The sequence below is a fragment of the Galeopterus variegatus genome, unplaced genomic scaffold (genome assembly GCF_000696425.1).
Source record: "Galeopterus variegatus unplaced genomic scaffold, G_variegatus-3.0.2 Scaffold1310, whole genome shotgun sequence".
Classification (NCBI taxonomy): domain Eukaryota; kingdom Metazoa; phylum Chordata; class Mammalia; order Dermoptera; family Cynocephalidae; genus Galeopterus; species Galeopterus variegatus.
This window is the reverse complement of record NW_007727421.1, coordinates 46,507-58,241: the sequence shown is the minus strand read 5'-3', so window position 1 is coordinate 58,241 and position 11,735 is coordinate 46,507. Positions and strand designations below refer to the sequence as shown.

Sequence of the window (11,735 nt, the reverse complement as noted above, 5' to 3'; positions counted from 1 at the left end):
GTGTCGCACCTGTACCGGACCGGGACTGGCAACGGGATCGCAACCGGCAATGGATCGCAACCCTCAGTGTCGCACCTGTACCGGACCGGGACTGGCAACGGGATCGCAACCAGCAACGGGATCGCAACCCTCGGTGCTGTGCCCGCCCCTCGCTCAGCCAGTGAGCGGCCGGTCTGTATGTGGGATCCGAACCCTTGGCGGGAGCGCTGCCGCGCTTCCCAAGCGGCGCACTGTAGCAGTGCGCCACCGGCCGGCCCCTAGCCAGAGGTTTCTAAACCAGCTGGAATTTTAGGTTCTACCTCAGAACTGCTACATCAGGATCTTAATTGGGCCTCAGAAATCTGTGTTTAAAAAAAATCTCCCTGGCCTGGCACCATGGCATTTGGGAACTACAGCTCTCATTCTCCGTGCCTTTCCTTCTAAGCCTGTGGGTCTTTTGCAATGTTGAGAAAAGAACTCAGATCTCCCAGCAGTTACTGGGTGGTGAACAGTTTATAGAAGGAAAAACATACCCCCTGTTCCATTGCCCCAGAGTGCTGTGAGGCATGGTCTGGATATATGTGGGGTATTTTTAAAGGAAGAAAAAAGAATGTGTTTCAGTTCATATTGTTTTTGTATTATGGGCTCCCAGAAATGATCCGCTCTTAGATTTTTAAAGGTAAGTACAGGTGAGACGAATACTTACATTTTAAACATTCACTGTGTCTTAAATATGGAGCAGGGACCTACAGATCTGGAGGTGGTTGTGATTTGTCCTTTCTCTCACAGCATGTAAAGTCTGCTATAGCTCGCCAGAGAATCACCATTCTAAATGCAAGCACAAATAAGATATGTCTCAGTTAAGTTGTTGGTTCCTTGGTTAAACCAGTAACTTCAAAACCACTGGCAAATTTTTAAAAATAAGAAAGAGACAGGTGCAAAAGTGCCACCTCAGATCTATGGATATAGAATCTGAGGGGACAAGCCAGTCCTAGTATATAAGAGTACTTCAAAACATTATTGGAAATATAGAATTAAAGGATAATATGAATCTTTCCATGCACGTTTTGAAGTACCCTCATATATTTAAGAAACTGCACAGTGAAACAGGCCCACTGAGGCTGAGGAAGCATCTGCTATGTCTTACTGGTTTTCTTCAGTGAAAAGTAAATAAGTTCCCACTACATACTTGTTAAAATGGGTAAAATACAAAACACCAACAACACTAAATGTTTTCTCAAAGATATGGAGCAACAGGAACACTCATTCATTGCTGGTAGGAATGTAAAATGGTGCAGGCAGTTTGGCGTTTCTTTTTTTTTTAACAAAACTAACCATACTCTTACTGTATGATCCAGCAGTCATGCTCATTGGTATTTGCCTGGGACTAAAGACTTATGTTCACACAAAAACCTGTACACAGATGTTTATAGCAGTTATATTCATAATTTCCGAAACTTGCAAGTAGCCAAGGTGTCCTTCAGTAGGTGGATGTGTAAGTAAACTGTGCTACATTCAGACTATTGCTAAAAAGAACGAGCTATCAAGCCGTGTGAAGACATGGAGGAACCTTTTAGATACATACTACTAAGTGAAAGAAGCCAGCCTGAAAAGACTGCATGATTCCAACTTCATGACATTCTGGAAAAGGCAAAACCGTAGAGACATTAAAAAGATCAGAAGTAGGAGGGAGGAAAGTAAATAGGCAGAGTACAGAGAAATTTTAGGGTTGTGAAACTACTCTGTGTGGTACTATAATGGTGGATACATGGCATTGCACATTTGTCCAATCGCATAGAATGCACAACAGCAGGAGTGAACCTAATGTAAACTATGGACTTTAGTTAATAAAAATGTACCATTATTGGCTCATCAGTTACAACAAATGTATTATACCAACTGTAAGTTGTACACTTTTTGCTTATGTTTTCTGTAAACCTAAAACTGCTCCAAAATTTTAAAAAAGTTTTTTTAAAAAAGAGCTCATTGGGCCGGCCCGTGGCTCACTCGGGAGAGTGTGGTGCTGATAACACCAAGGCCCCGGGTTCGGATCCCATATAGGGATGGCCAGTTCGCTCACTGGCTGAGCGTGGTGCTGACAACACCAAGTCAAGGGTTAAGATCCCCTTACCGGTCATCTTTAAAAAAAAAAAAAAAAATTCTAACAAACATAAAATCTGAAATTATTCGATGTCTTTACCCTTTCCCCCCAAATATTAGGGTCCATGATTATTTTAACTCCAAAGACTTTTTGCCCATTTTTTCATACGATCATAGTGGAATGTTTTGGTTTTATCTTTTTAAACTCCCCACAATAAGCATTGTTTTTTTTTTTTTTTTTTTTTTTTAAACACTTTTTGCTTATGTTTTCTGTAAACCTAAAACTGCTCCAAAATTTTAAAAAAGTTTTTTTAAAAAAGAGCTCATTGGGCCGGCCCGTGGCTCACTCGGGAGAGTGTGGTGCTGATAACACCAAGGCCCCGGGTTCGGATCCCATATAGGGATGGCCAGTTCGCTCACTGGCTGAGCGTGGTGCTGACAACACCAAGTCAAGGGTTAAGATCCCCTTACCGGTCATCTTTTAAAAAAAAAAAAAAAAAAAAAAAAGCTCATTGATTAGTTCATTACATGTCAGGTACTGTGCTAGGTGCTGGATGGTATGGTGAATAAGACAGCTGTCGTAGTTGCCCTTGTAATCTAGTGTACAGGCTAGTTGGAAGACACACACCAAGGAGTCCAGCAGGAATGAGGACAGGAAGCTGAAGGAAGACCGACCTGGTTGAATTAATACGTAATTAAATTAATGCTTGATTCTGATTAATTAGATTAATGCCGAAGGTGAGGTCTAAAGGTTTGGTAGGAATTTAGTAAGGTGCCGATATGGGAGGAAGTGGATTCTATACAGAGGAGACAGTGTGTGCAAAGGTCCTGAGGTAAGAGGACATGGTATGGAAGAAAAGGGAGAAGCATGTGGTTGGAGCACAGGAGGCAGGGAGGAGTGGTCAGGTGATGCTAGGAGGCTGCAGTGCAGTGGCCATGCACCATCTTGGATTTTAGACTTTATTCTTAGGATGATGAAAACTTGTGAAGGATTTTTAGGTGTAAAACTGGAATGATTTTGTAACTGTCATACTACAATGTGTTTGTCAGGAGAACATTACTAATATCTTAGTCCTCCCGTGTGTCTCCCTGGTCACATTTCCCCGTCCTCCATCACCCTAAATTTTGTATTATTCATTACCTTGCCCTTCTATATGATTTTACTGTGCTTGTATCCCTGGATATTAAATGGTTTCATTTATCTGTCATTAAATGAAATTGAATATGCGGATACTTCAAAATGTTCACGGAAAGTTTAGTATTACCTTATTTATTTATTTATTTATTTTTGCCGCTGGCCTGTATGGGCATCCAAACCCTTGACCTTGGTGTTTGATTCATATTATCTTTTAATTCCATTTTCCATAAACTTTTTGAAGTATCCTTATATATTAGATTTTAGCTCAATATTCACATTATTGGGTTTCATTCATGTTGGTGTAGTTCATTTTTTACTGCTACATAGTATTCCATTGTATTGATATATTTCTCCATTCTACTGTTGATGGAGAATTGGGTGTTTCCCGCTGCTTGCCATTAGACAGTGCCTGTGTGAACATCTTGACATGACCTGGTGTGCCCAGGAGTAGCATTCGGGCAGACTCCAGGGTAGGCTGCTGCTCCGCGCCCACACTGCTGCCTGGTGTGGATGTGCCAGTTTATTTTCCCAGCAGAAGTGGAGGAGCCATCTAGTTGCTCCACGTTCTTTTTTCATCTAGTGATTGTGAAATTATATCCCTTAATGGTTTCAGTTTGCATTTCCCTGATTACTAGTAAGATTGAGATTGTTTAACTGTGTTTATGGGCGAGTAGTGTTTCCCCTTTGTGAAATGCTTGTTTATGTCGTTTGCCTGTGTTTCTACAAGGCTGTTTTTCTTTTAGTGTTGATTCATAGGAATACTTTATACAGATACTGAGTACTAATTTTGAAGGTGGACAGTGGGTACATGTGGCTCACCATTCAGTTTCCTTTACTCATGTGCATTTCTTCAAGTGTTTAAAGAAAAAAAAAACACAAGAGAAGAATTCTTCCCCACTCTGAAGTGATAAACATATTTTGTCTTTTCTACTAAAAGTTTTATTTATGGTTTTGCCTGTTAAGTCTACCTAGCATTGAATTATGTTCATGGTTAAGTTCATGTTATGTTCATTCAGGAAATTCAATTTCTTGTTTACCCTGTTGATAACCTGTTGCCTTAGCATTGCTTACTGAGTAGCTGTCCCCTTCTGTCACAAGTTGAACTACTCTGTCCATATGGGTCTGTTTCTGGGTCCGTTCTGTTGAATTAGTGATTATTCTTGTGCCAATATTATACTGTCCTAGTAACTATAGCCTTGTAGTAATACTTGATATCTGGTTGGGCACGTCTGCCCACTTGAGCAAGAGATCTAGGCTATTCTTGACCCTTTTCACTTTTATATACATTTTATGATCCTTGTGGAGGCAAGCACCACTTCTTAAAGGGGTGGGACTCTGAGATGGGCGGGAGAATTGACAGGTTTAAATAGTTACTGGGATGATGAACACTGAGACACAGAAGGGGATAGCTCTGGAGTGTAGGGGCTGGGGGATGCCCACGCTTTCCTAACAGAAGCCTCTTCGTAACTGGCTTCTGGGAAGTGGGGCCTGCCATCAGCAACATGGGGAAGTCACAGGGCTGGTTAGGCCACAGGCGGGCACTCCAGGCAGCAGGAAGACAGTAGTGAAATAGGTGCTCATCTCCACCTAAGCAAAGAACAGACTGTACACAATGTCAAGTGAAGAAAGGACCTCTGGGCATGCTTGGGAGGGACGTGCTGGTGTCAGGAGGCTGTGTCCTGACAGTGCTGTGTCCCCCAGGGCTGGATGCGCTCTACCAGACTGGATCAGAGTTCCTCCTTCATACATGCCCAGTGACAGACTTGGAGGCAGGTCAAGGAGGGAACAGGCATGACTGGTTGGAGCAGGTGCTCCTGACCCCACCTTTGCTGCGGAACAGAGTTTCTTCTGAGAAAGGTGCTTGTGGCCACCCTGAGGGAGACACAGGGCTCAGCCTGGGGCAGCTGTTCTGGGCTGTGGTCACGGGGCGTGTGTCCCTACATGGTGTAAGACATGACTCCTGCTGACTGAGAAAGCTCGTGTGTTGTGTAAAGTCAAGTCTGCGTTGTGTGTCCCAGAGCCCTCCTCACTATGTCGCTTTGCTTCATAGATGTGTTAACAATTTTGAAAATACAGCTATATCTCCCCAACAATGTACAGCCCAGAATCTGAAGAAAAGATTGGGAAATCTCCCATTCTGAGAGTAGTGTTAGCCACCTGCGTATGGCTCCCTGGCTGATGAGAAGAGGTGTTTTGTCTCCACGGGACTTGGGGGAACCCCATCCCGACCCTAAGGTCTGAACTGAGACCATGCAGACTCAGGAGTGCAAGGCAGGGCGTGGCTGCCATGAGGAGTCCCTAGTGTGACCTGCTGAGACAGCTGCATTGTTGTAACAAAAGGGCGAAAGTGTAGACACAGGTACTCTAGGAAGAAAAGAGTAAAAGTGGTTGGGACTGCCTCTCCGCCCCGTCCCCTGGCTGGGCCTGGCATAGAGGTGGATGGCTGCGCGTGGTCAGGAGTCAGCCCTGGGGCCTGCTGTTAGGGGCGCAGGCAGGGGTGCCCATGCCCCACTTATGGCCTGTGTTTTTCTTATTATGAGAAGCTGTAAATGTAACAAAAAATACTGGGGGTAGTATAATGAACAGTAGTGTACCCACTGAACAGGCTTAGCAAATGGTAACGTTTGCTTCAGGTCTTTCTTTTTTTTTTTTAAAGAAATATGGTAGCGTTTTCTGAAAGTCAGGTGTAGCCCCCTCAAACATGTTCTTATATTTTGTAACCTTATACATATGGAATTATAAATAGTACTGTTTTGAGTTTTATTTAGATGTTATATTGCACACGTTGTTCCACACTTGCTTTTTTTGATATGTGTCTTTGATCATCTTTTCCAGTTTTTATCTTTTTTAAGCTAATGCAAATTATGTTGATGTCAAGCCCCAGGAGTTTGACAGAGTGGATGCTGCCAGAGAGGGGCCAAGGCATTATTCATGTTGAACAGAAAGTCTGTCTATCTTTCCTGTTCAGGTCAGAATTCCCAAGTAGAAAACTGGATTCTCCTGATCTTGTTGCAGACTTCGCTTTTAATAAGTTAAGGTGGTATGAAGTGAAATAGGCTGTCTGATCTTGTGGCTTTTTGGAATGCCTTTTTTGGCTGTTTTGGAAGAACTGAAAATAATACCCTCTTTTCAGGTATTGTCTGGTTTAATAGACTGCAGGATGTATCTTTCCAAGATGGACACATTTAGGCTTATTTACACTGTTAGGCCTGTTGATGGCTTTTCAGTATTAGGTAACAAAAGAGGAGTGTCAGTTCAGTTAACCAGTGACTTCAGAAGGAAAGGCCTGTTAGGCTTTTCTTTTAGGTTGTACTTTTCTAAAGTCCACAGATGGACAGAAGCTAATTTATCTTATTTTATCATAGACTTATAAAATGAATGAAATGAAGTGGTGGCTAAATGAAATTTGACATTCTTTTTCTGGTTTCTTGAATTTTGCTGTTTGGACTTCTATAATTCAAACTCTGATTAAATAAATCCAGGAATTATATACATTTAGATAACTCAGGCACCAAGTGGATTTGAATGATGCTGTATCCTTTGATGTTTACTCTCTCACTATCCACATTTAGGGATGGAAAAGATTTGGGTAGTGAGGGATGCTTGTGTGAGTACCAGACCAACTCGCTGCTGTAGAATGTTCTTGTATAAGCAGTCAAGCAATCAGTAAAGCAAGTTTTTCGTTGTTGAATTGCTCTAGTTCTTAGAGAGTTCTTTTTATATTGACTTGAAATATTCTTCCCTAGTTAAATTTTTTCCGTTGTTCCCAGTTCTTTCAGATGCCTCACGGAATGCACTTGCTCCCTTTATTTATAATCTTACTCTTCACAGTCCTTGTACTTAGCCTTCGTCAAGCTGATCGTCCCTAAGGTTTTGCAGCCTTCCATCACCAAGCCTCTTCTGGATACTGGCCTCTGGCTCTTCCCAAGTGGTCTGGCTAGCACCACAGTCTCCCCCAGCTCTTAGCTCCTGAGAGTAGGTGCTCAGTCCTCTGACTCCCTAGGCACTGGCCTTGTGTCTTGCACCTGGTGCCTGGTCTCAGTTGGCGCTCAGCCTGCCTGACACGCTCAGAGGGCCCCCTCTCCCTGTAGCACAGCCAGGCTGTCCCTTGCCCTTTTCGCTTTACCCCAGGCCCCATCCCTGCCTTTCTGGGCTCAGCCTGCCTGACACGCTCAGAGGGCCCCCTCTCCCTGCAGCACAGCCAGGCTGTCCCTTGCCCTTTTCGCTTTACCCCAGGCCCCATCCCTGCCTTTCTGGGAACTATTCATCTGTAGTATAATGGGGACAGATTATATGAAAATTTCCTTTCTATAACTGTGTGCCTTAAGTTCTATAGAATATTAATATTTAGTAAATATGTCCATTTAAACATGTTTAAAATAGGTGGAAATTTTTGCCTTTTTTTGGCAAGCATTAAACTAATATTGTTGGTAGAGATTATATTGATTTATTTAATATTCAAATCAAAATTTTCAAGGCTATAATTTTGGGGTAACACTAGAAAGTCATACATCAGCACTCATCTGCATTATATAATTTTTTTAAACTTACTTTATTCTTTTGTTTAATATATGCCAAGTAATAAATGAGCATTTGTGAGATTGGGCTAAGAGTGGTGGCTGGGGTATAGCTGACTGTAGTTCTCAGTAGAGGCTCTAGTTTAACACCCTTCCTTTTTAAAATTTATCTTATTTTAATTTACAACAAAAGCTGGACAGCTTCATACTGGTGTTGTGGGTCATTCAAGGAAGTAGGTAACTGAAGAGCACTTCTTATGTACTAGGGTAAAAAGTCAGCATAGCACAGCTGGGGGACTGCAGTGTGTGTTTCTTTTTATTCTTAAAGAAGTCCTTAGTATTTAAAAGATATTTTTAAAATTGTGAAAATATTTTTCATATAGTAATTAAACATTTTTTCTGCATTTTTTTCTCCTGTCTTTGCCTGTCTTCAGTTTGCATACTTTTGTAACCAAAGCCTACCTCTTCAGTAAGTGTGTGCGAAAGGAGGACGATGAGAAACTGGTGGTGTTGCTCTCCACTCTGAGCCCAGTGTCTCTTCTGAGAAAGATGCTCTTGTCATAGAGCAGACATGGTTCTGCTCAGCTGCACTGGGTATGCAGAACAAGAGCTAATTTAGAAGGCGTACAGTCCACAGAGGCAGGCCCTGGGTTATTAGGCATTTCTGCAGCCTTCAGAAAAATGCAGACAAATTAATTCACTTATTGGACTAAGTTGGGATAGAATAGTGACTTGCTCTGTGAATTCACAAAGGTTTATTTGAGGTCAGTGATTGCATTGTGATTTTAGAAAATATTCTTTCCTTGGAAATCTTTGGTTTTATGCTAAAATATAGTTTTTGTTTTCTTAAAGGAAAGTTTGTACTTTTCAGGAAGTTTTTAGCATGTGATGGCCAAAAATAGAACAAAACGATGATTATCTTCACTTCAGTGCTGCTGCTAGACAATTGATGAATCCAGCCTTTCATTTTTATTATTCAGAAGTTAGGTATGGAAGTTCAGATACAAGAGATTGTAAATTAGACTTTTTTTTTTTACAGTGATTTAAATTACAGTATTAGAGCTTGAATGGATTTTATAATATTCTTTGGTCCAAATCTGAATATGACTCAGAATGATCCAAGAATGGGCCTTTGTCAATTCTAGTGACTATTATCTCACAGTCAGAAGTACAGATCTAGTGGACTTATTGTTTGATTGGGAACCTCTCCACGTGTGTGGCTTGTGCATACATGTGGGGTGTGTGAGTGTGCGTGTGCATGTTGCGTGTGTGTGTGCATGTTGCGTGTGTGTGTGACTCTGCCTGTGAGCACACACATGCCAGTCTCACTGTTTATTGTACTGCAGTTTTCTCTATTCACCACAAAGATGGAAGCTGTGCTAAGATTTTCTTACAATGAGAGCTGGGATCAAAAGCCTATGGCATTTCAGAAATTGAGAGCTGAAGGCTCTAAGAGATAGGAACTTCAGACAGATTGTAGCTTGTGAGGTTCCTGGATCCTCATCTTGGTGGGCAGAATCGAGCAGCAGCCTGTGCTTCATTCCCAGCCTCCATGGACTGTGTCTTGGCTCTCAGGAGGCTGAGGCCAAGGGCTGTGCGCACTCCAGGCTTTGCTGTGACTTGTGTTGGTTCAAGATGCCTCTTCTCAGCTCAGCAATGGGAGTTTGCCATCGGAGGGTTTGGGGCATTTTTTGTATTTATTTTACCAAAGAGGCTGTGAGAGATGGTAGTTTGTGGTTGTGATGGGTTGTGTTCTTCTTGCCTAGTGTTCAGATTCAGGGGCTGGAGAAGCATGCCTCCTGCTTAAGGAGGAGGTTGGAGTTCAGGGAGATCTAGGCTTGGTTTCATTCCATTTTTAACAAAAGTATAAGGGAGAGATGGTGCAGCTGCAAGGGTTATCGGGTCTGTTGTGTCCCTCACAGGTTTTCTGTTTTCTCTGCCTCTCTGGCAGCCTGAGTCTTTACACCACCCTCTTGGATCTCAAAGCATCCCCAGGCCTCGTCCTGCGACCTAACTCCATCGTAAGCTCCCGGTACCTGAGTGTGGGGCGGGGGAATGCAGCTCTGAGGGTCTGCATACTGTGGTCATCACGTTTCCTTCTGTGCTATTTTGAGGTGTTGTTGACATCGGGCCACCTTCAGTCCTACTTTTCACAGGGACAGGCCTGAACTGCCGTTTGTGTGAAGCACCATCTGTGCACTAGGGTCACTTCTGTTGGTCGACAGGGCCCCGTAGAACCTGAAGTGTTGAGGCCAGCTGAAGTATTGAGGAGTGGGAGTGCCAGGCCCAGCCTCCTGTCCCTGTTTCAGTCTGGCCCAGCTCCTCATCTTGCTGCTGGCTCTTAGCCATTCCTCCATGTGGCTTTCTGTTCCCAAATGGAATTCTTCGCTTTTACTAGTTAGCATGAGAATAATGAATAGCAAACGCCAGTGAACATAAGAACAGGTATATGAAATCATGTTTAAACAGGGCACAAAGTCCCAAATTTCTGATCCTGTATTGCATGTTAAAATGTGTAACCTAATAATGGTTTTGCTTAATAATTAAAAACAACCCAAAAGTATAGGAAACAACAACCAAACTTTTTATATTTAAAAACTGGCTAGCTAGCTAAGAACCTAATTTTAGTTGTGAAGTGGTTTAAATAGAAAAAATCTCTTGTTTTGTAATAGAAATGTAAGGGAAAGTGTTCTGTCCTTGTTTTGTCTCTTTAATACCTGCCAGGGCTCCTGGTTTTGCTGAGATCTCAGATCAGGAGCAGCAGTGAGCAGAGAGAGACTGAGTGGCAGGCACAGGGATAGGTGAGGCATTCGGGAAGTGCACAAAAGCAGAATTACTATCAAAGATTAAAATCCTAGCCTCAATGTGTAAAAGTGGTCATTACAAAATTATTTCCTAACATCGAAGATCAGTTTCTAAAGATCTCTGAGAAATGGGGCTGATGGTGATGTCGGCATCTGAGGAGGGTAAGACCCATGGGCTGGCCCCGAGGCTGTCCTGGGGAAAAGGCGTTCTGTTCACAGTTGTCTTGTTATCTCTTTCCGTCTTGTTGAAACAGCCAGACCCAGCCCATTTGGAATGCCCGGGATGATGCCACCCTGCGTTCCCCCCCAGATGCTCAACATTCCACAGACCTCTCTGCAAGCAAAGCCCGTGGTAAGGCCTTCCCTGCGCCAGGTGGTGTGGTGGCATGGGCGCTTCACGTGCCTTATGTCTTAATGAATGCTAAAATAATTTCCTTAACTCTTGAGTTGACATCTGGACTAGATGCCAGAACTAGTTTGTTGAACTAAAGATTAACCAGAAGAGGCAGCAAATACCTGCGCTATATCCTGCGGCTGTGCACGTGACCTGTGCCCTTTGCTTCAGGCCCCACAGGTGCCCAGCCCAGGGGGCGCCCCAGGCCAGGGTCCATACCCCTACAGCCTCGCTGAGCCGGCTCTCACATTGGACAGCAGCAGGAAGAATTTGACAGAGCAGAACAGCTACAGCAACATTCCTCACGAAGGGAAGCACACGCCACTATATGAGCGGTCCTCACCCATCAGCCCAGCCCAGGGCGGTAGCCCCAATCACGTGGATTCTGCCTACTTCCCTGGCTCTTCTACATCATCCTCTTCAGACAACGACGAAGGCAGTGGAGGGGCTACAAAGTGAGTGGGCGTGGGTGGCTGAGCCCTCCCCAGGTGCGTGCTGACTTGGGGAAGCTGCCACATGGGTGTTTTACTGAAAGATGCAGTTGACTGCAGGTAGGTGATAGTCACTCTGCACTCAGACCGGGGTTCTTTGGACTTGGAGGAGAGAGGAGATTGGACATGTTCTATGAGGCTTCACAATTTAAAATCTGCCCCTCCTAGCCCTGGGCCATAGGAAACTTCTGGGGAGGAATTTGACAGGAACTGGTTTGTGTGATAACCAAAACATTGGGGATTTATTTGGTGTGGTGCCAGCTCTTCTTCACACACACAAACCCGCAACACCCCCACCCCCACCCCCCCAAC

At 43.6% G+C, this 11,735-nt stretch overlaps 1 protein-coding gene across 1 annotated transcript in view; it reads left to right on the top strand.

The window, feature by feature from the left end:
* FAM120A (family with sequence similarity 120A) overlaps nucleotides 1-11,735 on the top strand; it is a 102,636-nt gene that overhangs the window by 44,782 nt on the left and 46,119 nt on the right. The window contains 2 exon segments of the mRNA XM_008576200.1: nucleotides 10,793-10,890; nucleotides 11,104-11,387. Of these exon segments, the coding sequence (XP_008574422.1) occupies nucleotides 10,793-10,890; nucleotides 11,104-11,387 (382 nt within the window).